The following is a 25,874-nucleotide window of genomic DNA, read 5'->3' on the forward strand; positions in this document are numbered from 1 at the left end:
TCAATTTATTTTTATTCAGTCTTGTAATTTCAGACACTGAGGGTTTTTTTATTCTCTTCATATACCACAAATACATCTGGATACTTCTCATGAAGACCCGACCGGGGTCTTCCTATTCATAACTTTGTAAACCTGCTTCTAGTGTTCTTCCGCCTGGTCACAGAAAATATTCCAATTGTGGCCTCTAAAGTGTTAGAAGAAGGCTTAGTCTAGAGAATAAAACCGTTCTTTCTTGGGTTAAGGAAGAATTGATGCTTGAACTCTCCTAGAGAAAAATGAGTTTTTATAAGGCACTTCTGTTGTTAGATTTCACAGTTTGTCACTACACAAATCACCTTGCACACATTATGTTTTTTTAAAATGCTCAGTCCCCTGCAGGATGAGAATATTCTTATCATTTTCTTTTTACAAAAGATTAAAGTGAATATTAGCGATCTTAAACAGCTTTCCCTATAGAAAGCAATCATCCAGTAACAGAGCTATGCTCTGAATTCATGCGATCCAAAGCCCCTTTTTTTGTTCTAACATCCAGCGTCCCAGGCAATGGTGGCTCAGGACCAAGTGAGTCTGGCTGAAGGGGTGAGTGGGGCTGAAATTCAGCCTCTATTCCTCTTGCAACTCCTGCCGTGCCACGGGAGCCACGTCTGCTCATTAAAGGGGACTTTTCCCCTAATTCACACCCAAATACTGTACAGGCTGGTGGATTTTCTGATAAGATGTCACTTCCACTAATCTAAAAAGCATCCCTGCTTTCCTACTCCGTCCATTGTGAGTACAGAAACTGAAACTGCAATTTATCCCAGTACTCAACCAGGTTTGCCATGTTATATTGTTACCTCAGAGTATTATCAACTCAGGACTTCATAAAGACAAGGACTGACGAAATCTCTAGAAAGAGAGCTACCTGTATTTTATTAAATATTTAACTCAGGAATAATGAATATACAATAAGCTGCAAATAAATGTATTTATTCTTTCCTAAAGCTATACATTCCCTAAAAACTTAATGGCACCGAATATCGTAAAGCCTTGTGTTCTTTTAAAGGACCATTGGTTAGGGCGTGCGCACGGAGGAGGCACAGATGGATGAAGTGACCCAGTGGCTCTCGGGCTGAGGCAGCTGAATGTTCGATGGCGTACTGATAGAGCACATTAACTTCTTGGCAAGTGCTGTTTGCTGCATATGCGGGTGGCCCATTGCTGAATATGAATGTGCTGGATATCATTTAGGCAGGGAGCAAGAGGTGTTCAAGTGACTTGGAGAGGAGCCCAGAAGGTATGCTGTTTATCTTCTAGGAACATTTATTTTCTCCAAAACATATAACTTGAATTAATAAAGTGGATTTAGAGGTGAATAAAGGAAACTAGTTATTGAAACCGAATCACCCTGCCTCTCTAAGAATAACTAAAAGATCTGTGAATATGACTCCTAGCACAAGAAAAAGATTAGAGCACAAATAACTGTTCTTATCCTATTGCTAAGAAGCACTGGTCTGAATCTGACCGCAAAGTGGGTATCTGCCTGCAGTCAGATGCTGAGGCTTCTAGAAATTGTCATATTGGAGTTCTTTGGAAATAGACAAAGTTCATTAGAATGATGGAAGAAGGGGGGTTTCTTAAGTTAGGCTTACTTAAGTAATGTAAAATTGTGAGACTTTGGTTTTATCCTCTGGCTTAAAGCCTGAAAAGAATTTATAAAAAGAAAGCCTCTATTGACTTTTTCAATTTAGGTCTCTGTCACAAGATCTCTCTTGCGAAAAGACGATGGAGCAGGTTGTGGGCCATCATCTGTGGACTCTCTCTCCTGACCACTTTCAGTCTGGTTTTCGGCATGCCTTTGGAACAAGGTTTGCACTGTTCTCATCCATTAACCATGCCTTCAGGGTGATAAACAGAGGCCAGGTGCTTAAACAGACACTTGGAAGTTTGGGAGTTGGCTTTGACTCCACTGAACTAAAAAGCTCTTTGATTCCTTCAAAGATTGGTTTTATTACCACCCAATAGCTCCTGAAAAACCCAACTGTACTAAGTACTAAACAGATCCTTTCTTAAGTGCCTGTTAGTTCTTAGCGACAGAAATACGAAGCATATAACATTCATACACATATGTGTCTTTTCTACATTTAGGTTTCTTTGTTTTATTCTTCTCTGGTTGTCAGTGAAATATTATGAGAACTCTTTTCTCTCAGGGGAAACTACTTGTGATTTCAGACTGTTTCTATCCTCTGCAAACTGGATCTAATGCCTGCCCGAAATAATATCAGGAAGCTGTGAGAAATAGTTTTGGAATCCGACAGGTTAACCTTGTTGGGTTATCTCTGTCTTCCCATCATGATACCCAACAGTCACAGTGTTGCTTATAAAATGGTAACTCTCCAAGAACCTCAAACCCTGATTCATACCTCTGTCATTTAACTTGTATGTATGACCTTTGTTATCAAGACATTAGGTCACTCTATATTCTTAATGTAACAACCACTATCCCTTAAAGTAAGGGACATAATTGAGAAAAGATGATAATGGTTATCATGGGGAAGGGAAATTTGTGAAGATAACCAGTTTAGTGTCTCCATCTAAAGGAGATTCATTTAGAGGTTAGTGGAGGAAAAAGGAACAAAGGATTTTTGAAGAGCAATTTTTTTTAATTACTTTAAATACATTAACATGATATGGACTAGGAAAATTATATCCATGATAACATTAAATAGAATAAGCACCTTCGTATTATAAAATACCTCCTATTCTCAACCCTACCTTAGTTGGCAAATATCATTTATTTAGTAATACTTAACTGAGGTATAATTTACATACAATAAAAGTCACACATTTTTAACTGCAGATTTTGCTGAGTTTGGAAAAATATGTATTACTGGGTGATCACCATCCCAATCAAGATATAGATTTCCATCACCGCAGAAAGTTACCTTCTGCCCCTTTGTAATCAATCAATTCCACTCAGTCTCAGCCAAACAAGAATCTAGTTTCTCTTACTAAAGGTTAGTTTTGCCTACTCAGGAAATCTGTATAAATGGAATCATAAATAAGGCACTTTTTGTGTCAAGTTCTGACAGAAAACGTATTCAGTGAGTTTATGAAATCCATCCATCCATGTATTGTGTTTACCAGTAATTTTTCCCTTTTTTTCCACTTTTATGACTAAGTATATTTCCGTTTCATGAGTAGATAGCAAGTTGTGTATCCATTCACTTGTAGCTGGATATCTGGATTGTTTCTAGTTGGAGGCTGTTACAAATAAAGCTGCTATTAAAGTTTGGGCATAGGGGCGCCTCGGAGGCTCAGTTGGTTAAGCCTCTGCCTTCGGCTCACCTTTTGGTCCCAGGGTCCTGGGATGGGGCACCAAGTAGGGCTCCCTGCTCAGTGGGTAGTCTGCTTTTCTTTCTGCCCCTTCCCCTGCTCGACTCATTCCCTCTCTCTAATAAATAAATAAATAAATAAATAAATAAATAAATAAATAAAATCTTTTTAAAAACTTTAAAAAAGTTTGTGCATAATTTTTATATAGGCATATGCCTTCATTTCTGTTGGGTAATCATCTAGGGATTGAATTGCCAGATTCCTTGGTAAATGCATGTTTAAATGTGAGAGGCAGAAGAGCTATTTTCAGAAAAGTAATCTCGTTTGACATTCTTAGGAGCAGTGTGTGATAATTTCAGATACTCTACAACCTCACCAACACTTGGTATTGTCAGTCTTTTAAACTTTAGCCATTATTATGCGTGTGTAGTGTTATTTCACCGTGGTTTAAATTTCATTTCCCTCGTAACAAATGGTAGCAACCAGTTTTTATGCAATTATTGGTCAACTCTATGCTCTTTTGTGCTATGTCCATTCAAGTTTTTTGTTAATTTTTAATTGGACTAGTTGTCTTATTATTGAGTTTTAAGAATTACTTATATACTCTGGAAAAAAACCTATTGTCACATATTTTCTTCGGCCTGTGTCATGCCTTTTTATTTCTTAATGATGTCTTTTGAAGAGCAGAAACGACCTCTGATGTATTATTCTTTAATGGCTGGTGCTCTTATTTGTTTGCTTTCTAAGAACTGTTTGCCTATTCCAAATTTGCATAAATTTTCTTCTATGTTTTCTTCCAGAATTTTACAGTTTTAGTTTCCTATATTTACATCTGCAGTCTATCTTAAATCAATCTTGTGGACAGTGTGTTTTTTATGACTTATTTTTTTTAATATGGATATCCAGTTCCAGCAAAATTTATCCAGAAAACTATTTCTGGAATGGATTATGCCAGTGACTTTGAAAAACTCAGTTGATCTTACATGTTTATATATGCAACCATAGAGGTCTTCTTCTTCCTTCTCTATATTGTCTGATTGATCCTTCCTTCTGTTTATACAAAAAACACACTATCTTGATTACTGTGGTTTTGCAGTAAGCCTTGAAATCAGGTAGTATGAGACCTCCAACTTTATTCTTTTTCCCCAACAGAGATCTAACTATTGTTGGACCTCAGTTTTCCAAATAAAAACTAGAGTAAGATTTGTCAATTTCAATCGAAAGAAAGAAAGAAAGAAAGAAAGAAAGAAAGAAAGGAAGAAGAAGAGAAAGAAAGAAAAAGAAAAAAGAAAGAAAGAAAGAAGAAAATGCTGGGAATTTTGTTGGGAATATATTGAATTTATAGATCGATTTGGAGAGAATAAGCACCAAAATGATATTGATTCTTCCAGTCCATGAATGTGGTCTATTTCTCCATTTACTTAGGTTTTGTTTCAGTTCCCTGAGCATTTTTTTCTAAGCGCATATCTTGTTCGTATTTTATTAAATTTATTCATATTTTGATGCCATCAGAAATGGTGTTTTCTACATTTCAATTTCAAAATTTTATAGCTTATTTATACAGAAATGAGTGATTTTACATATTGTATTTTTATACAGAAATGTGATTGATTTTGTATCTTATGCTATTGCTAAATTTTCTTATTAATTCAAATAGGATTGTCCACAAAAATAACCATATGATTTGAGAGTAGAATTATTTTTACTTCTTCCTTTCTGGTTTTTATGCATTTTATTTACTTTTCTTGTGTTAATGCAGTGGTAGGGACTTGAATGTATAATATTTGTGGAGGATAAGAATTTTTTTTTTTTTTTTAAGATTTTATTTACTTATTTGAGAGAGAGAGAGAGAGCAAGCACAGGGGCAGGTAGGGGCAGAGGGAGAGGGAGAAGCAGACTCCCCACTGATCAGGGAGCCCAACGTGGGGCTCAATCCCAGGACCGTGGGATCATGACCTGAGCTGAAGATGGATGCTTAACCGACTGAGCCACCCAGGCACCCTAGGAGTGAATATTTTTGTTTTACTCCTAATCTTAGAAGGAAAATGTTTGGTCAGCATATTATATAGCTTAGTGAGCATTCTCTGTGCACATGAAATAATGTATAGTTTACCACTTTGGGTATAATGATCTATAAATGTCAATTAGTTTAATTTGCTTGATAATATAGCTCAGATCTTCTAAAACATCAGTGATTTTCTGGGTACATATTCTATCAATCATTCATAGATAGATGTTAAAATCTTCAGCTATAATTATGGAATAGTCTATTTCTCCTGGCACTTCTGTATTTATGAATTTTGCAGCTCTATTATTACAGACATACACATATTTAGAACCGTTACGTCTTTCTGTAAATTCCTCCTTTATTATTTTTAAATGTCCCTATTTATTTATTTATTTATTTATTTATTTATTTAAGATTTATTTATTTGACAGAGAGAGACAGCCAGCGAGAGAGGGAACACAGGCAGGGGGAGTGGGAGAGGAAGAAGCAGGCTCCTAGCGGAGGAGCCTGATGTGGGGTTCGATCCCAGAACCCTGGGATCACGCCCTGAGCCGAAGGCAGACGGTTAACGACTGTGCCACCCAGGCGCCCCTAAATGTCCTTCTTTAACTCACAACTTTTCTATGTCTTTCCATCTACTTTGTCTGGTAATAATACAACCATGCCAGCTTTCCTGTCTGCTGTTGGCATGTTGTGTTCCCCCATTCTTTCCCTCTCTGCCTGTTTGTGTCTTTGTATGTAACCTGTGTTTCTTGTAGACAGCAGGGTGCATCTTGTAAAGAACTTGCTATTTTTGTTTTTTAAATCTGGTCCCATGATTTCTGATAACTAACTGGAGAGTTAAATTCATTTACATTTAATGTAATTATTGGTAGAATTAGGTTAAAGCCCACTATCCTACTCTTATTTTCTTTGTCCCTTCAATGCTTTTATTGTTCACATATTGCTCTTTTCCTATGATATTTTGAGTAAAAAGTACATTTTAATTTCTTTGATGTACTACTTTAAAAAAAATTAGAAGTTTCTGTATGGCTAAAACTGTGCACCTTTACTTACTGATATTACTTCACTTTATATATCACACGTCACGTTTCATTATTCTCTGAGATCCCTATTCACTTCTCACTTCACAAATGGTATAAATTTATAACCATATAATTCAAATTAATCCCATGACTTATGCTATTGTTGTGATATTTTAGTTCTAAATATGTTATAAACCTTAACTTAATAATGTGATTATTTTTGCTTCAAATCAAGGATTGACAGACTTTTCTTTAAAGGGCTAGAGGGCAGATACGTTAGGATTATGAGCTATAGGATTGTTGTTACAACCACTCACTCACATCTCCTGTTGTAGCATGAAAAGTAGCCATAGACAATACATAAGCAAGTGGGGAAGGCTATGTTCCAATTAATCTTTATTTGCAAAAAGAGTTGGCTGGTCTACAAGCTGTAGTTTGCTGACCACTGTTTATATAGCTGTTTATGATGGAAATTAGAAGAAAAAAAGAAACATAGTCTATTGTCTTTACCTACTTATTTACTGGATCTGATTCTCTTCATTTCATTTTTCCCCAGATTATTGGGATACAATTGGTATACAAAGAACTGCACCTAATTAATTGGTAATTTTGGACATATGTATACCTTGTGTTACCATCACCACAATCCAGGTAATAAACACTCATCACTTTCAAAAGTTTCTTTGTGTGAGGGTGTTTGCATGAGTGTGTGTGTATGTGTGTGTGAGAGTGTATGTGTTAAGAGCCCAGAAATGAACTCACTCATATATGGTCAACTCATCTTTTCAAGGGTGAGAAGAATACATTATGAGAAGAGGAGAGTCTCTTTAATAAATGGTGTTGAGAAAACTGGATATCCACATTCCAAAGAATGAAACTGAACCCCTGTCTTTTACCATACATAAAAATGAACTCAAAATGGACTAAAGATTTAAATGTAAGGTCTGAAACCATAAAATTCCTAGAGGAAACATAGGAGGAAAGACTCTTTCTTTTTATAGATTCTGGTTTCCACTGATAACCTTTCCTTTTAGTAGGAAGAGTATCTTTTGGCATATTTTGTGGTACACTTTTTCTTACTAGTAATTCTCAAGCTTTCATTGTTCAGAAAAATATAGTTGATGCTATTTTTAAAAGTATGTTTTCACCGGATATATAATTATAAATCGACAGTGTTTTAAAGAATTTTGAAGATTTAGAGATGTTGTTCCATTGTCTTCCAGGCCACGGTGTTTCTAATGAGAAGCCAACTGCCATGCATGTCATCAGAATATCATTTTTTTATTCTGGCTGCTTTGAAAATTTTCTCTGTCTGGTTTTCCACAATTGGATGAGGGTGTACCTAGGTGTGGTTTTCTCTTTGTTTTTCTTGCTTTCTGTACCATGATATGCTTGGATCTGTGGGTTTGAAGAATTTTTTTTCGTCCCGTTCTCATTCTCTTCTTTTAGAACTTCAATCATATCCATTTTAGACCATTGTATATCATCCCCCAGGTTCTTAAGTTTCTTTCCTTTAGTCTTCATTTCTTTTCTATCAGATTGTATCAGCTCTTTCAATTTGTTTTCAATTTCACTGATCCTTCTGACTTTTCCAGTATGCTGTTAAGCCCATCCAGGTAATTTTTTGTTTCAGTTATTGTAGAGTTTTAGTTGCAGAATTTGCATTTGGTTCTTTTTAAGAGTTTTTTTTCCCCCTCTCTGCTGAAATTTCTTATCAATTGCTCATAAATACTGCATTTATCTTTAAATCTTAGAATATGTTTTCCTTGAATACTTTGAAATTACTAATAATAGCTAGTTTTTGCTGTACCCAACATTTGGGCTATCTCAGGGCTCCTTTTTAATAGACCATTGTTATTCTTAACTAAGAGTAACATTTTCCTATTTTCTGTACATGTCAATAATTTTTATTTTTTATTGAGCATTATAGTAATAAATTATAATTGTTATTACTACATTAGTAATAAGTATAATACTGCATATTATATAACATTAAATATTACAGATAACTGGACTATGCTCTCTTCCTCTGAAGAGTACTGTGTTTATTCTACTGGGTAATTCAGTTACCTGCTGACCACCTGATACTTTTGCATGCTAGCTTTTCACATTTTATTGGGGTGAGATCAGTGGAGAACATAGGGTGTTTCCCAAGGTCTCCTAACTTGGTAGGAGTCGACTTCTAAATTCTGCCTGCCCATGATTCTTGTCAGGGCTTGGTGTTAGCCTTTGTCAGGGAGTATCTAGACTAGGCCCTTCCTCTCTAGCATGACCCTTATTTCCTAAGGCTTAATCATTCTACTATCTCATGAGGATGTCTGGAATTTTAAGGAGGTATATATTTTTTTTTTTGCTGAAATCCTAGCTTCCTCCAGCACTGCTTGAATTCTACTACCACTCTTCTACTCTGAACCCCAAATAGCAGAAAATGCTAAGCCTCATATAATTCCACCTTGTCTGTGTAGCCCAAGCCTCAAGTAAAGACTACTATGGAATCCACACAAACTCTCATTACCCTTCTCCTTCGTAGCCCTATCTGCTCCCGTGCTCTGCCCTGTAGATAGTCCCTTGTGCTGCCCCAAACTTTACTATATATTTCCTCAGGTCTGCCAGAAATCCGTACTCTGTTTGGACTCCAGCTCAGAATGCTCATATATGGTATATGTCCCTAGACAGAGAGCTAGACTGATGATGGTCTCACCTCATGAGTTTCCCATCTTGCAGGAATTGCAGTCTTATGCTATCTCTTTTCCATTCCTAAAAACTGTCACCTCATAGAGTTTGTCTAATTGACTGTATGGCTGTGTATAGTATACAGGCTGGTCCTATAGTAAATAGTAAAAAGGCTGGTCCTCCTCATTTTTACCAGGTAACTTTCAAGAGTTTAGCAAAGCTAAATCACAATGTTCAACGGTTTTTAAAAGAAGATGTGGGGGAGATATATATATATATATATATATATATATATATATATATATATATATATATATATATATGTATGTATATGTATCTATCTATCTATATCTCACACACATGATGCAATATCATTCAGCTATAAAACAGAATAAACTGTCACCTTTGCAACAACATGGATGGACCTAGAGGGCATAGTGCTAAGTGAAATAAGTCAGTCGGGAAAGACAAATACCATATGATTTCACTCATATGTAGAATTTAAGAAACAAAGCAAATAAAAAAAGGGACAAACAAAAAAACAGACTCTTAAATACACAGAACAAACTGGTGGTTGCCATGGAAGAGGTGGGCAGGGGGATGAGTGAAATAGTTAAGAGTGCACTTACCATGATGAGCAATGAGAAATGTACAGAACTGTTCAATTTTTAATTGTACACCTGAAACTAACATAACACTGCATACTAAGTATCCTTCAATTTAAAAAAGTAGGAATTTTTAAAGCCATGGGTTATATCGTGTGTATTTTAAAGACCTAGTTCATATACGGTTAAGTATATGAGACCACTTAAATTAGAAATGAAAAAAAATTAGTATAAAGAAAAAAACTGACAAATATTCTATAACATATAAGCAGAGTCAAAAAGTGGCCCCAAACTTTAAACTATAATTTAAGTAGTGTGTTTAATTTAACCTGGATGAAAACTCACATATGAAATTTAAACTTTAAATTGTTTTCTTCTCTTCCTATGGCTTCATTCGCTCACACCCTCATTCACTCATTCAAGTGCTCAGTAGTGTATGCTGTGCCAGGACCTCCTCCAAGTGCTGGCGGGAGGACTTCTATTTATACTTTTGCTTCTGTTCTCCCATCTCTTAAAATTTCACATTATATTTGTATTCTCTATTGCTGCTTTTTGGGAAGGTTTCTGAACCAGATATTCCAGCTCACCTACTCATTCTTTGGCTGGGTCTGTTCTATATAGTTAAGCTAGTTATTTACTTACTTATTTTACTATTACATTTTTATAACCATTATCACCAAATGGTTTCTCTTCACTGCTAGTTTTCTTCCTTCTATTTCTTATATCATCCCTGCTTTCTCTGAAGATGCTGTTTTGTGGTATTTAAAATAGTACTGTGTATATTACTCCTATCTATTGTGAGATGGATGATTTTGTTTTCTTTCTTTCATAATAATTTTGAAATCTACCTTAAATTGCTCTTTTATGTTGCAATGTTTTATTTTTGGGTCCAACAGTAGGCTTTTGAAGACTGCTTTGCATCTTTCATTGGAGGAATTACACGATTTTGTAATGAAGAGAATGAGTAATGAGAGAATTTAAGGAAGCGTCAAACTTCTATACCAAACTAAATACAATAAAAATTTTAATTGAAGTTTTTCCTTAAGTATAATGTGAAATATAGACTATTCATGAAATGTTTACTAGAGGAAAATATAAAATTAGTCTAAAATATTATGTAAATTAGATCCTAGACTAAAGTAAATATTTGGGTACAATTTTTGCTTATTGGTATAGCACTGACTTCCTTAATTAGTATTCGTATTTTTGCTTCTACTTTTTCAGATTCAGCATTGACTCATCTACATTTTATCTAGCTTAATTATTAAAAAATTCCCTTGGCACCACTGATAGAGGAGTCACTGAGGTGTGTCAAAAAGAGCTTGAATTTACAATCAGAAGACACACATTTCATTTTTGGCTTCCTGAGCCTTTGTCAGCCGAATCTGTCAAAGGAGGGTGATAACACCTCTTTCACATGATTCGCAGGATTGTTTGAGATGAAAAAGAAATAAGTGGAATCAATTTACACACTATAGAATGCTACACATTAAGAGTTGTTAGAATATATGACGCATTATTCTGCTCTTTAAAAAATAACTATAACTTATAATCTGGATGAAACATTGGGATCTACTAGTTTATCTATTATGATAAATGAAATTCTAATAAATTTAATAAAATTCTGCCCTGAAAAATATTTGATTTTACATGCAAGTTTCTTGCCTTTTAGAATTATTACAGGAATTTTTTTAAAAAGATTTATTTATTTATTTCCTTACTTGAGAGAGAGAGAGAGCATGCACACGTGACAGAGAGTGAGCACACATGGGGGCAGGGGGAGTGGCTGCAGGGGAAAGAGGAGGAGAGAAATCTCAAGCAGACTAGCACCAAGGAGCCAGAGGCAGGGCTTGATCTCATGACCCTGAGATCATGACCTGAGCCAAAACCAAGAGTCTGACACTTAACTGACTGAGCCACCCAGGTGCCCCAAGTTATCACCGGAAATTGTACTAGATATTTCTCTAACTTCATTTGCTGTTGCTTCTGATAGTTGTTAATGATTTATCCATAATCTTACGTTGCTCATTTTTAAATATTTATAAGAAATTAAGTATCTGGATGAATAGTACAAACATATGCATTGCCAGGGGATAAAATGTATTTTCTATCTGGTCAGTATATAATTCAACCTGACATTAGAAAACAAGAATAAAATATTTTGATATTTTGATTTGGAGTCAAATCTGATTTGGTTGTTATTTCTTCCTCTACATTCCGAAAAACTAAGTAACGCTAAGTACTCCAACAATATTCTCTCCTGTCTTGGGCAACATTACAGCTCCCAGTCAACCTGAGTTTCTTTGCATTTGCTGAGTGATAACATGTACTCCCGTTTATAAAACTGTCTCATCTTTGCCTTATTTGTTCTCTAGAATCTGATTTTAGTTCTGTGTCTGATCTGCTGTTGCTGAACATGGAGAAAAGAGTAGTTCTAATATATAAATCTGAATATTGTAATATATCAAAAGGAAAACTGTGCACAATCCTAGCACAAATATTTCCAAACTAGAGGTGAAAGTAACAAGCACAGGCAAATTTTTGCTTGGTAAAACCCTATTTGCCGTGTTTATTGAAAGAGATTAAATTGAAGGATTTCTTTAAATATTGCCATTGATAAAGCAGTTAGTTACCTTTATATGTAGGCTGTATTTAAAGAAAAAATACTCCTTGTGGCAGAAAATGCTGGTATTTGTGGCAGAGAGACCCTCAACTGACTTCCAGGGATTCTTACCTCTGGTGTTCGTGGCTTTGTATGTAATTCTTTCCTACTGAAAGTGGGAAGGAACAGATGGGATGTCACTTCAGTAATTATGTTGTAATATAAAAGATCCCATCCTAGCTGACCAGAGCTACAGATTCTTCTTGCTGGCCTGATGAACTAGACATCCATGTTGGGAAGTCCACCTGACAAAGAATTATAGGTGGTCTCCAGGACAGGCAGGCATCTTCTAGGACATGAAAGTGGCCTCAGACAACCATGAGTAAAACACTTGAGCCCTCTACCATACAACCATAAGGAAATTAATTCTTTCAATAACCTTAATAAGTTTGGACATGACTCAACTTCCTATCTAAAGGTGAACCTCCAGATAAGAACATTCCAGCCAACACTTTGATTGCAGCCTTGTGAAACCCAGAACAGAGGATCTAGCTAAGCCATGCCTGGACTCCCGACACGCAGTTGTGAGATTATCAATACGTGCTGTTTCAGGATGCTCAGTTTGTAGTAATGGGTTAGGCAGCAATAAATAGTACCCTCAATTTCATTAATCATCAATAAATATCTTATGAAGTCTTTGATTAAACATATTCTTGTCTTTTCAAATTATTCTAAGACCCCAATGGCCATGATTCCTGAAAAGTTGCCTGTCAGTAATGGTGTTAAGTATTACAAGGATAAAACCAAGATTTTCCTTGAAAATCTCCATTTAATTTCATTGCAATATTTTCAATTAAGGCAATTTAAAATATCTATGAGCAAGTGTGATACAACCTTGGAATAAAATCTATACCCCATAGTCTTTATTGAAGATACACCGATAGGATTAAGTTGTCTCCAATGAGATGCAAGCAGGAAGGGTATCTAAAATTATTACTTTTTAAGGAAATTTTCTTAAAAAGACGTGATTCACTGAAATGTAGAAGTAATAGCTGGGACTTCAGTAGCCATTAGGGCTATAACATGTGCCATCTATTGATGACAATTTAGCAGTAACATGGGAGAAACCTGAATCCCTGAAGACTTTGTGGAAGAGCCATTATGTTAGTTTCTGAAATGATATTTTAAGGTTTAACCTGAGTGTAATAATTTTCTATCTTGTTCAAATCACGGTTACTTGGCATTTTCCTGATACTTTCAGATACTTGAAAAATAATACTATACATAATTAATTTGTGAATTATAAAATAATATAGTATTATAACCTACACATCTCTAGCTGGCTGAGGAGCAAGGGCCAAAATGACCCTAGTAAAGGCATACACAAGGGTCACGATAATCTAGGAGAGGAATACACAAAGGGCTAGTATTTAAGAATAAAGTCATATGTGAACAAAGGCAGAGAGATTTGAAAATGTGTGATGATTTAGTGGCAGGCAGCATGATCTAATTCAACTAGAGTTTGGTGTAATTGGTAGGATCGAAGGAGAGATGATTCTCTATATTCTATTTGGGATATTAATGAGTGGTTTGAAAATTCATGACAATGGATTTATATATCACATATCAGCCATGAAGGTCATCAACATTTTCCACTAAGAGTAAGACACATTTTCCAGGAAAATAAAGTCCCACAGTATGGAAAATGGACTGAAAGGGAAAGAGGCTGAATGTTCAGATGTCAGATAAAAGGCTACTGTAATATCCCAGATAAGAGAACGTAAGGCTTTACAGTGCAATAGGGATAAAAATACAATGATTCAAAATACCGAATATAAAATGGATAAGACTTAGAAACTGACATGATGGTGAAAGATTTCTGGGAGACAGTATTTATTGTTCTATTTCCTGTGTCTACCCTAGTACCCGGCAAAAGTAGTTACACAGTAAATAACTGTTAAGTATTTTCCAGATTGCAAAGCTTTCATTGGTGAGACAATACATATAGGTTGTTTTATGTTCAATTATATTTTGTAGTTATGCAATAAAGATTCTTACAGAGTATATATCCACTGTTACCTGTTATGTTTCATTTAAAATAATCTAAAATTCTCTCCATTGATCAAATTCTTAAATGGTTTATAAGTCTAAATTTTATGTAACTGTGTATATATATTTCCTGGAACTTGTAAAAATTCTCCAGAGAAAAACATAAATGGTGTTTGGGTTCCTACCATTGTTTGCAAAGCTTACTTAAACCATAAAACAAACAAAACTATGCTTATCTTTACCATGGCAATATTAGTAAATAAAAGAAATGAAAATACACTGTATTTTGTGGTATTATAGTTAATATTTTCTAACCAGGACAGTGCGCTACAAGGTAGGCTATTCACTGTTCCCAAAATATCTTTGCTTACTTTCTTCTTTTGCTTTATAGGAAAATATTCTCACACCCTGACTTCTCAGTAAACACAACCCCACTCACCTACCTCCATACTCCCACACACATCACACACACATGATATAACTGGGAAAAGGAGGTGTGAATTTTTTAGCTTTCCTGGGAGCTAAAGTAAATATAAATGTGAGGGCTGCCATTGCTTTTTAGTTCAATTCTATACATTTTGATGCATAGTGAGATCAAGTTCACTTTTGGGTGACTGTATAATATTCATGACTAGTGGAAGAGTGATCTTGAATTTGGTAAAATAGTTATATTAATAAAAATATATATTAATAAAAATTAAGATTTTCTTAATTTGGCTGTCAGGAAGTAAATAGAATTGTCTTCAAAGACAATTTTTTTTCCTGTTTTGTGGATAAAGAATATATGCATAAAAATATATGTCTTCTTGTATATATCCTATTCCTTAGTTCCCTTCAGTATAGCTTCAAAAGGTTTTGAATTGTGGGAAATTCATAAGGATTACTAACTGTGATGTGTTTTAATAGAAGAAATAAATGCCTTTTCGAAGTTTCTTCTAGACCTCTGATTCTATGGAATCATTGATTTCTTTATACAATTGATCCTTCAACAACAGAGATTTGAACTTTATGGGTCCACTGACACATGGAGGTTTCTGTTTTTTTTTTTTTTTTTTTTTTACAGCACAGTGCTACAAATGTATTTTCTCCTCCTTATCATATCATATAGGAAGAAGAAAAAACACAGTTTCTACTATTAAGAAAACCAAAGCAGGTGTTGGTTAACAAGCAATTTTAGAGTTGCAGAAGAAAATATGTATTAATATTTGCAATTTGATCTAAAAAAAGCTAGTTAAGATTTGTTACTTTATTACTTAAATGCTCAAAATAACCAACCTCTTCACCAAATCTTGAATTCACATAAACTTCTAATTTTATAGGCACATAAACGGCTACTGCTAAAATAAATTTACCTTGAAAAGAAATGACTAGCTCTAACTATGGCAGAGAAGCTACTCATGTTCCATGGATTTGCAATGCTTTCTTCTATTGACTTAGCCGAATATTCCTCCATCAAAAGTATATAAAAGGTGAAATACTTAGACTCTTACCTGTAACAAGAAAGCTGCATCTCCCAGCTCCAGCTTCATTTATGATGCTACAATTATAAACCCCATAGTTTTCATTGGAAAGACTCTTCACCGGGTATTCTGTGTACTCTTGAGAGTCAAACTGACCCGTCCGTAATAATTTATTGCCCAAGCGCCACTCATAGGTCAGCACCCGTATTGGGTAGGCTCTCAGGACCCTGCAGCTCATAGTAACACTTCGGTCTTGTCCTTGCCGGATTTCCAGGAATGCCGGTTCCACAGCAGGAGGATCTGTAGAAGACATGGTAAAACAGATGAAGCATAATGGTTTGCAATAAGCCAAGGGCTATTCTTATTGTGAGAAGCTATTTTTAAGAACACATCTAGCAACAGGGAAGGAGTCAGAGGTGGGTGGAGAACAAACCAGGAATTTCAGCTTGCAAGGGGAAATGGGAAACATCATTTACTGACTGTGGGCAGAGAATGAGATTCATTGCTTTATAAAAGCATTTGCAGGTAAAAGTAGCAGAGTTCATTTTTTCTTTCTAGCTACTTCCCAGAACAAAAGCTCATGACTATGTTTGGTTTATACTGTCAGCAATCAAATGATATTCTAGGTGGGAAATGCAGGATCTCCAAACTAGCAGAAGGCTTTGAAACCGATAAAGCCATTGGGTCAAGTCCGTGAATTCTAATTATTCCCAGTTTGGCTTCTGAGTATCCGTTATTTAATAAAATAGGTAACCCAAGCGTATAATTTATGTTCTAAATTTTTTGGTTTGAACTTATTTGACTGGAAGTCATAATATTCATGTGTAAACCTTAAGCAAACTTTGCAAATTATACCACAGGTGGACATGGTTTCTAACTCACTGCAGTGACTCATTTACCTGTTTTAATTGTGATTTTTTCCATATTATTAAAATTTAGTACATCAGGTACCTAATCTTTTTGTTTTTGATGGAAAGATTTCTAAAAAGTGTTACATCTCTCATGTAGAATATGCAAAATATAATCCTTTTCTTAATGACTCCTAGTAGTTATATTAAATAACAATTACTTCCTGGGCACGAATGATGGGATTCATTTAATTAAATAAATCCCACGACCACCCAGGATTGCACCGCACAGCACTACTGCATCCTTGACTCGATGCGTATGACACTCTCGAGTTGTGGAGTATGAAAACCGTCCAACTCTCCTTGGCATCTCTTCCATCAAGATGCTAAAAGGTTTTAGAGATGCCACACCAAATGTGCCTTCCAGTATTCTTTATGTGTTATTCCGTCTACCTTTTATACTATTGCTGTCCCTTCTCATTGCCAATCTGCTGACTGACCCTTCTTGCTTCATTCAACAAATATGTTTAAACTATCTTACTTACTCTAATTTTATTCATAAATTCAATTTTTGAGTTCTTCCTATATAGGTGTTAAGAATTTTTAAAAAATGAATGAGAAAAAAATTCTTGTCTGCATGTGATTTATGATCTAACACAATAGGAAAATAGCTGACTCACAAAACTGAAGGACAAAAACAATTCTCAGGTGGAAAGTAAGTGAATAATACGATGGGGGTTGAGCAGGCAAGGCATCTCAAGGAATGTGATACCTGAGCTTTGTCTTCCAGGATATGTAGGAAATGGTCAGGTGGGTAAGCAATAAGAGAGGATATCCTAGGTAAAGAGATTTATACGGGCAGAGGTAAAGAGAAGATAGAGAGGAGGGGCGTTCAGAAAAGTATGAATGAGTTAGCATAACTGGTGCACAAAAGGTGCATGAGAGCTCTGGAGAAAACAGATGGAAAGAAAGACAGGGACTCTATTCAAGGATTCTTGAATGTCATGTTATGGAATTTGGGGTTTATTCTTTGGTATTGAGGATCATTATTTTTTTTCTATTGTCCCCTTCATTTATTTCATCCATCCCTTACCCCTTCCTCTGTCAACTACCAGATTGTTTTCTGCATCTATGAGAAGTCTGTTTCTGTTCTGTTTGTTTCATTTGTCAGATTCCACATGTAAATGAAATCATATGGTGCTCATCTTTGTTTGACTTATTTCACTTAGCATAATACCCTCTAGGTCCATCTAAATTTTTTTGTTTTGTTTTGTTTTGTTTTAAATGAAGGCTTCATTTACTAAGCTGATCTTTTGGAAATAATATTGTGGCAGATAGGAGGAGCATAGACCTCAAAGGGAAGAATCTGGTTACAGAGAAAATGAGAACATGATTGCTGAAAGGCTGAACTAAGGCAATGTCGGTGAAACCACAAATGATTTTTAGATAATGAGGTGAATAATGGTGTCAGTGACAAAGATGGGGAAATAAGGAGGGATAGTTTAGGGTACAGTGGACGTGGTGAACTTGTGCACCTGCTAGTCATACAGTAGGGATACCTAGTAGGCAACCAAATATAGGCTATTTTTTATTATCTCTTTTGTTCTGATTTTTTTGTTCTGATCTTTTGCTTAATTGAATCATGGTCAGAGAAAATAGTTCATATGCTTTCAATCTTCTGAAATTTTTTGAAATCTAGTTTATAGTCCAATATAGAATTGATTTTTGTTCTACGTATGCTTGCAAAGAAGAAATAGTCTGCAGTTTAGGGATGTGCTGTGGTGTTGGGTCAAGTCTGACAAATGAGCTGTCCAAATTCATCTCCATAGTTGTTTTCACCCTACTTATTCTACTTGGATTAATTTAGAAGAGTGGTTAAACTCTTCCAAAAGGGTAGTAGTTTAAAAAACAATTATTATAGTTCTGTCTCCTTTATGCTTTACATATTTTGAGGTTATGCTACTAAGTACATACAAATTTGAAATTGCTCTATTTTATCGGTAAATTGAAGTTTTCATCATTTTGCAATAACCTCCTTTATCTCTATTAAAGTTTTCTTATTTAAAACTCTATTTCGTTTCAATTAATATAGTTACTCTGACATTCATTTAGTTAGTAGTTGCATGGTATGTCTTTTCCATCCTTTAAAGTTCCATTATCCTTATATTTTATAAGCATCTCTTTTAAATAGCATGTGGTTATATTCTATTTTTTCAAGAAAGTCTGGATTTTTTTTTTTTATTTTACCCAGAGCACTTAACATTTTATTTACATTTCCTCTAATTACTGATATATTGGAATACAAACGCACCTTCCTATTTTGTACTTTCTATTTTGTTTTGGGATCTTTTTAAACTTTGTCTTCTGTCGGATTTATGGACTACATGATTATTCCAACTTCTTTCCTGCTACTAATTTTAATTCTCTATTCTTTTCTTAAAACCTGTTGGACATTAATATAATTATATGCCTGCACTATTTTTTAGAAATGTCCAGATATATGCTGACTCATTTGCCTTTAATTCCTTCTTCCACTATAGACCTTACAAATCTGTGATCACTTTCCAAATTTTATCTAAAGTTCATCATTGAGAATGAAATTTAGTGACCTTTCTGATCTTGATTTTCTGAAAATACATATTTTAATCTTTTTCTTTCTTTCTTTTTTTTTTTTTTAAGATTTTATTTATTTATTTGAGAGATAGAGACAGCCAGCGAGAGAGGGAACACAAGCAGGGGAGAGGGAGAGGAAGAAGCAGGCTCATAGCGGAGGAGCCTGATGTGGGGCTCGATCCCATAACGCCAGGATCACGCCCTGAGCCGAAGGCAGACGCTTAACCGCTGTGCCACCCAGGCGCCCCTTAATCTTTTTCTTAAAAGTTGTTTTCCTAGTACATAGGATTAGAGGTTGCCCGTTATTTTCATTCAGTGTGTTAGGTCATAGTTCTACTGTCTTCACATGGCTACTACTGCTGTAGAGAAGTACGTTCAAAGTCTCAGACTTCAGGTCACTGTGTTTTTTTTTTCCCTCCATCTACTTCAAAATGTTTTTACCTTTGATGTTCTACAGCTTCAATATGTTTTTTGGTAGAGATTTCTTTGTACTTAACAGTTTGTGATTTGCTGGGCTTTTAAAATCTGTTGATTTAAGTTTGATGTCTTTCATCTAAGAAATTTCTGGAAAATCTGATCATGAGTTCTTAAATAATACCTGTGCTCTTTTCTATCTTCACATGAGCTTCGTTTGTATTCTGTCTTCCATGTCTCTTAAACTCTCTTCCAAGTTTTCCATTTCTTGCTTTTCCTGCATTGCATTATGAATAAATTCTTCTGAGCATTAATTCTTTCTTCAGCTCTACTTAATCTGCTAAACCACCCATTGTGTTTTTAATTACAAGAATACAGCTTTCATGTATAAGTGCTCTGTGTTGCTCTTTTGTATACCTGTTATGCCATTACTTTTATACTTTCTCATTACTGGCAAATGTAGTAAGGTTTGTCTCATTTCTTTAAACAAAAAAAATTGTTCTATACTGTCGGATATTTCCACTTATGGTTTTAAGGATGTTTTTCTGTTGGCCTTCTCTCAGGGTAACTTGTTTCTGTGTATTCTTGGTTAATTTTGAGTATGTGCCATTCACTGTTCCTTAAAAATAGTTATGGGAATTCTTTAATGCCTAAGATTATGTTTTTTTTTTTTTCCTCTAGAGAGATTCTTGTCTACAGGCAACTGCTGACATCAATGCTAGGATCACATTAATCTAAGTTCATGGCTTGGGTTTTATTTGAATCATCCAGGCCATATGAATTTGAGTTAAAAATCCAGATACGAGGCAATTCGTGATTATAATGTAAAGTATGTGCTCCCACATCACCCCTACCCTGGTTGCTTCGAAGGCAAGTTTCTTAGAAGTAAGAATGTGTAGACCAGGTTTACTTCTACTTTACTCTTATCCATGGATATAGTCATCTGAGTTCCAACTTCTATGGGTAGAATTTTCCCCCAGGAAATACTCTGGGTTTGGAGTTTTGCACCCCTTGGCCAGAAATGCCATGAAAACTGAAGCACAACTTTGCCCTTGTCAGCAAATGCCCTCAGGGCAAAATCAGCCTCATTGTTCTGTTTTCTTATAAATTTGACATCATATTTTTAAATAAACACTTTAATGCTTTTAATAATATTTTTAGAAACTTTCTAGTATTTTTGGTTGTTTGCATTGGAAGGAAGTTGAGGAATATTTTGTCTAATATATGCTCAGAATAACACACATGTCTCTGATAACCAAGTGGAAATAAGGATCTAAAGCTCAAAATGGAGGCCTGACTGCAGGGTGTGGTTTTGTTGAGATAGCTCAGAGCGAGCATAAACAAAGACAAATAAAATGCCAAATTTGGATTTACTCCTGAATATATCACTTGTGGGCTTAGAGGAAAATACAAGCTACTACAGGGCAATAAATATAAGTAAGCAGAGAGATATGTGGATCCAGAGAGTTGTGTTACAAAAATTGAAAGATTTGAATGCTTTAAAGAACATGAAGTAACAAAATGTGCCAAATGATAGCAATACATAACTTTAGACTGAAAAAAAAAATATTTTGAGAAGTTTAATATCATAAATGATTATAGCAAAAGTATTTTCTGTGGAGTTTATATAATGTGTGTTCAGGATTTTTGGCATATGAAGAGATGGCTAAATAGTAGAGATCAGGAATGATACCTATCTGTTCAATAATATTGTCTATGATTAGAAAGATACTTATCTATTAATTCCTTTTTTTAAAGATTTTATTTATTTATTTGACAGAGATAGACAGCCAGCAAGAGAGGGAACACAGCAGGGGGAGTGGGAGAGGAAGAAGCAGGCTCATAGCAGAGGAGCCTGATGTGGGGCTCGATCCCATAACGCCGGGATCACGCCCTGAGCCGAAGGCAGACGCTTAACCGCTGTGCCACCCAGGTGCCCCTTATCTATTAATTCTACCTTCTAGATATATCAGAAGTTTATACATTTCTCTCAATCTCCACTGCTGTTATTAACTCTCACACGGGCTGCTTCGAAAGTCCTGCAATAGCTTTCTCTTGGGCCAACGCGCTTCCTTTTTTTGACCTTCTCCTATATCTCGGATATTGGCCACATATTCTCTTAAAAGAGAAAACACCTCTTGTTATTCTCCCGAATTGCCCCTCCTTGTTAACCAGGCCTACAAAGTCCTGCAAGTTCTGGCTCTGGCCATATTCTCAACCATTCTTATCTTAATCATTGTGTTTCAGAAACATAGGTTTTCTTCCTATTTCTTCATGAGAAGCCCTTTCTGGATTCTGGAATTTATTCTTTCTTCCCCAGATGTTCTTTCCTTCACTTTTTCCATGGCTGTCTGATTCTCATTGCTTATATTTTACCTCTTTAGAAAGCCCACCTTTGACTACCAATTAGTTAAGTATCTCTCCTATTATTAATAATGTTAGTAATAATTGTATTTATTTCCTGCATAGCAACACCATTTGTTCGTATCAGTTCATATACGTTCCATTATAAAGGGACTTAAAAGTCTCTCTCATTGCATCATCCTCTGTACCCTCTGTACACCCAGCATTATAGCTAGTGCCAGATCATTACTGAATGCATAAAAGAAGGAAAGAATGAATGAATGATGGAAAGGAGTAAAGATATCCACAAGATCTTCAATATTCCTTCCATTAGGACCGGGTTCTATGTCTACTCTATGGATTCTGTGTTTGACCAATAGAATAGATCAAAAGTAATGCTCTATCATTTTCTAGGCCCAGGCCACAGAAGACTGGGAGTTTTACTTTCTAGACCTTTAAATATTTATTCGGAGCCCTGACCCATGAAATAAGTCCAACTACCCTACTATAGAAATCACCTCAAGAGGCCCTCAGATTATACTGAGAAGGAAAGGGCAGAGTTAAGTTCAGCCTTCCAGCCATCCCCACCAAGGTTCCAGACATGTGAGGCCATCTTCTACCTTCCAGACCAGACGAGCCACCTGCAAAATATCACCAAGTGACCCAGATAATACCACATAAACAGAGGACTAGTCCAGGCAGGCTCCCTTCAAATTCTTGACTCGCTAGAGATCAGGCAATTAGATATAATAAAATGTGATTATTTTAAGCTCCTAGGTATTGGAGCAGTTCACTACACAATAACAGATGACTGACACAACTGCCTCTGAGCCTTCAAAATTCAGCAGTTTGATATTATGAGTGGAGACTCGGCAGAGCGAGGCAAAGGACAAATGGACAGGGCAATGGGGAGAACACAGTTGAAGCAGCAGACCTTGGGATTCAAGTTGGTTCCGGAAGGAAATGAATTCAGAAGGAAAACTAACGGGGAAAGACAATGGATTGAGTTACTAGGACAATTTGAAAACCTGAAAAGCCAGTACACTGAGAACAATGGAGTCAAGAGGACCGAGAGTTGCAGTGGATAAACAGAATTTGCTGGAATTTATTATTTCAGAGGTAGGGGAATTTGGAGTGATTATAGGATCAGAGATATATTCACTGGAATGAAAAGCTGAAATGGAGTAGAGATTAATGATACTAGAGTCAAATCCAAATACGTTAAGTGAATACACATTTACTCTCATTATATTTGTATTTGTCTAACAATGTTTGCAACTGCTTATCTTTCTTCTTATAAATTTGTTTTTAAATGGCAAAGGTCAAAATGTAATTAATTGTACTTACCAGGGCAATATCCTAAAATAAGTATTTACTTTTCGTATGAATGATTTTCTGTGGGAATTCTTTGAATGTATCTGACCTATTAGATTATTTAAAATAATGGACTTTTTTAGACCCTCACGATATATGAATGTGTCATTCATCCAAACCTAGAAGATTCAGTCCACTCATTTACAGCCTATAAAAACATTTGATAGTGTTGGGTTAAATCTCTTCAAACACAGTGTGTTTTCATAAAGTTCAACAGAGTCTGAGTTGGAAAGCATCCCTAATGAAAGTAATCATAACTGTTATTTAATAGAATGCCCAGACTACTTGGATTCCGGGGTGGTTCCTTCATCTCAAAATAAGTGAGAAAATGTAAAACAGCACACTCACTGTAACCCAGTCACATTTGCCTATGGAAAGCTTCTGTGATACAAGGTTCACTTTAAGCAAACTGGATATTAGTGAGCTCAGCATTTCATTTCCTGGAATACCCAGTTAGAAGAATAGACCTACACAGTTAGGATTAAATAGTGTAGTGTGAAGACTTTAAATATGATGAAAGAAAGCTTCAGGTGTCAAAAAAGTTAGAGTTCATTGTTCTGATAAAATCAGTGTTTCATGGTGTAAGTGTTATTCAGTATGCTTTATTATGAAGCATCTAATTTTCAGAAACTGTAAATTAAAAAATATTGTGAGAAAAAATCCACTTAGGAAAGATTCCTTAGGAGAAATAAATAGGTAATTGTGTTTTGTTCAGTTGGACAAATGATTCTAAAATTATACCATTATATTCTAAAAACATACCATTATATCATATTAAATGTATTCACTTACGTTAGTAATCTCTGGTTCAAAAATTTCCTTGTCAAACCACCTCCCTACATAAATATACTGAAGGGAGATGGTAACAAAAATAACAATTACATATGTTGATAGTGAATAATTTACTGAGTTCTAGGTACTGTGTTAATATAGTCACATGATTTATCTTTTTATAATAGTAACTCATTTTATAGAAGTTAAGCAAAGTCATCAAGCTAAAAAGTAGCAGAATAAGGATTCAAAGAAGTCAATCTGACTCCAGAAAGTAGGCTTTTAACTGTAACCTATACTTCTTTCTTTCCGATTACAAATACTACCAAATTTTCATGATTTAGTACTCTCCCACAATATTTCCTGTGAAAACATTGGTTATTAAGGTTATCAACTAAAATAGACATTGGTCTATTCACACTAACATTTAGAATGTATAAACTTGCATAGGTCAAAAAAGGAAATCATGTTTTATGGAAAGCATGAAAGTATTGCAACAAAACTGCTAGGTTAAAGAAAAAAATGTTAATGATGGATTTCAAACCAAATACAAAATGTAGTGTATATAACAAAGTATTTCACGTAAATGAATTTCTGTATTACCCATATATTAATATATATATGATAAGTGCATGTAGAAGATTAGCTATTTGGAGGTAAAGGTGTAACCTTTTATAGCTATTAAGGATTTTGATTAAAATAAAATTATTAAGTAGAAAGTGTTCACAATTAATTAGGTTTTTAGTATTTATTATTCTTGTACCTCCTGGTTCCGGGTGTCTGGCAAGTGTTCCAAGCAGGGTATGGTTCTAAATCTTTACTTCCATATACAAATGTCTAACTTATTTGGAAAGAGTAACCCAGGAAAACACCCAACTATAGCGAAATGTGTATTAGTCTTTTATTTCTTAATAACGGGATCAGAGACGAGTTCCCGATTTCTTTCAATACTGTGTATGAATAAAATTTTACCTCTATTTCTTAAGAACAATTGCCAGGTTCTGATGAGCACCAGAAGTATAAACAAAGAATACTTCTGATTTATGCAAATAATAAAATACATTTGAATATATAATAAAAAACGTTCAAGCTAATTTTTTAAAATGTTAATATAACCCATTTTTAAGTCTTTAAGGGAATGTAAATCTATGGATGGTAAATATGCATAGGAGTATCTTCAGTTTACTTATAGCTAAAAGAGGAAGACAGTCACCTGTTTGGAGAACTTCAGTGTACATGTGATCCTAATTATTTAACTCTTAGAGAGGTCACCGCTAAACATGTACACATTAGGGTCATTTCTTCTCAAGCCATTTCTGCTCAAGCCAAATACCTGTCCAGTGAAACACTTGTCTATTCTTTGCTGTTCTTTGTTTATGGAGATCTGGGGAAATTGTGCTGTTAATAGTAATAATTTTAAAAATCCAATACTTAGGTAGGAAAATCCAGGAGTTTGAGTGTTAAGTCAGTGAATTAAATTTTCCTGTTGTCCAATAAAAATAGTGAAGTTGACACTTTTAGTGCAGGACAACCTCTGTTTCTGTGTCTGTGTGCGTCTTTCTCTCAAATCTTTTCATGGTATTGCAATTATATCTATCTTAGTGGTAAGGACACTAAAATTCAGAGATGATTACGAGTAACTTGTTTATGGAGTGAGAAACACCAAGCATATATGAACCCAGGGCAATTTACCAACAAAACGTTAGCCATTTAGACTTTACCACGTGATTTCTCTAAGCATCATGTTACTATAAGGATATGGATTCAAAGATCC

The 25,874-nt window shown here is 35.1% G+C and overlaps 1 protein-coding gene across 2 annotated transcripts in view; it reads right to left on the reverse strand.

Moving 5' to 3' along the window:
* MDGA2 (MAM domain containing glycosylphosphatidylinositol anchor 2) overlaps positions 1-25,874 on the reverse strand; it is a 788,346-nt gene that overhangs the window by 107,961 nt on the left and 654,511 nt on the right. For both annotated transcript variants that reach the window (XR_008957193.1, XM_026513664.4), the window contains exon 9: positions 15,768-16,037. Coding sequence is in view for 1 of the 2 variants with exons in the window: in XM_026513664.4 (XP_026369449.1) it covers positions 15,768-16,037 (270 nt within the window). In the remaining variant the exon portion in view is untranslated. The remainder of the gene's footprint in view (positions 1-15,767; positions 16,038-25,874) is intronic.

Source organism: Ursus arctos, unplaced genomic scaffold (assembly GCF_023065955.2).
Source record: "Ursus arctos isolate Adak ecotype North America unplaced genomic scaffold, UrsArc2.0 scaffold_37, whole genome shotgun sequence".
In the NCBI taxonomy this organism is placed as follows: domain Eukaryota; kingdom Metazoa; phylum Chordata; class Mammalia; order Carnivora; family Ursidae; genus Ursus; species Ursus arctos.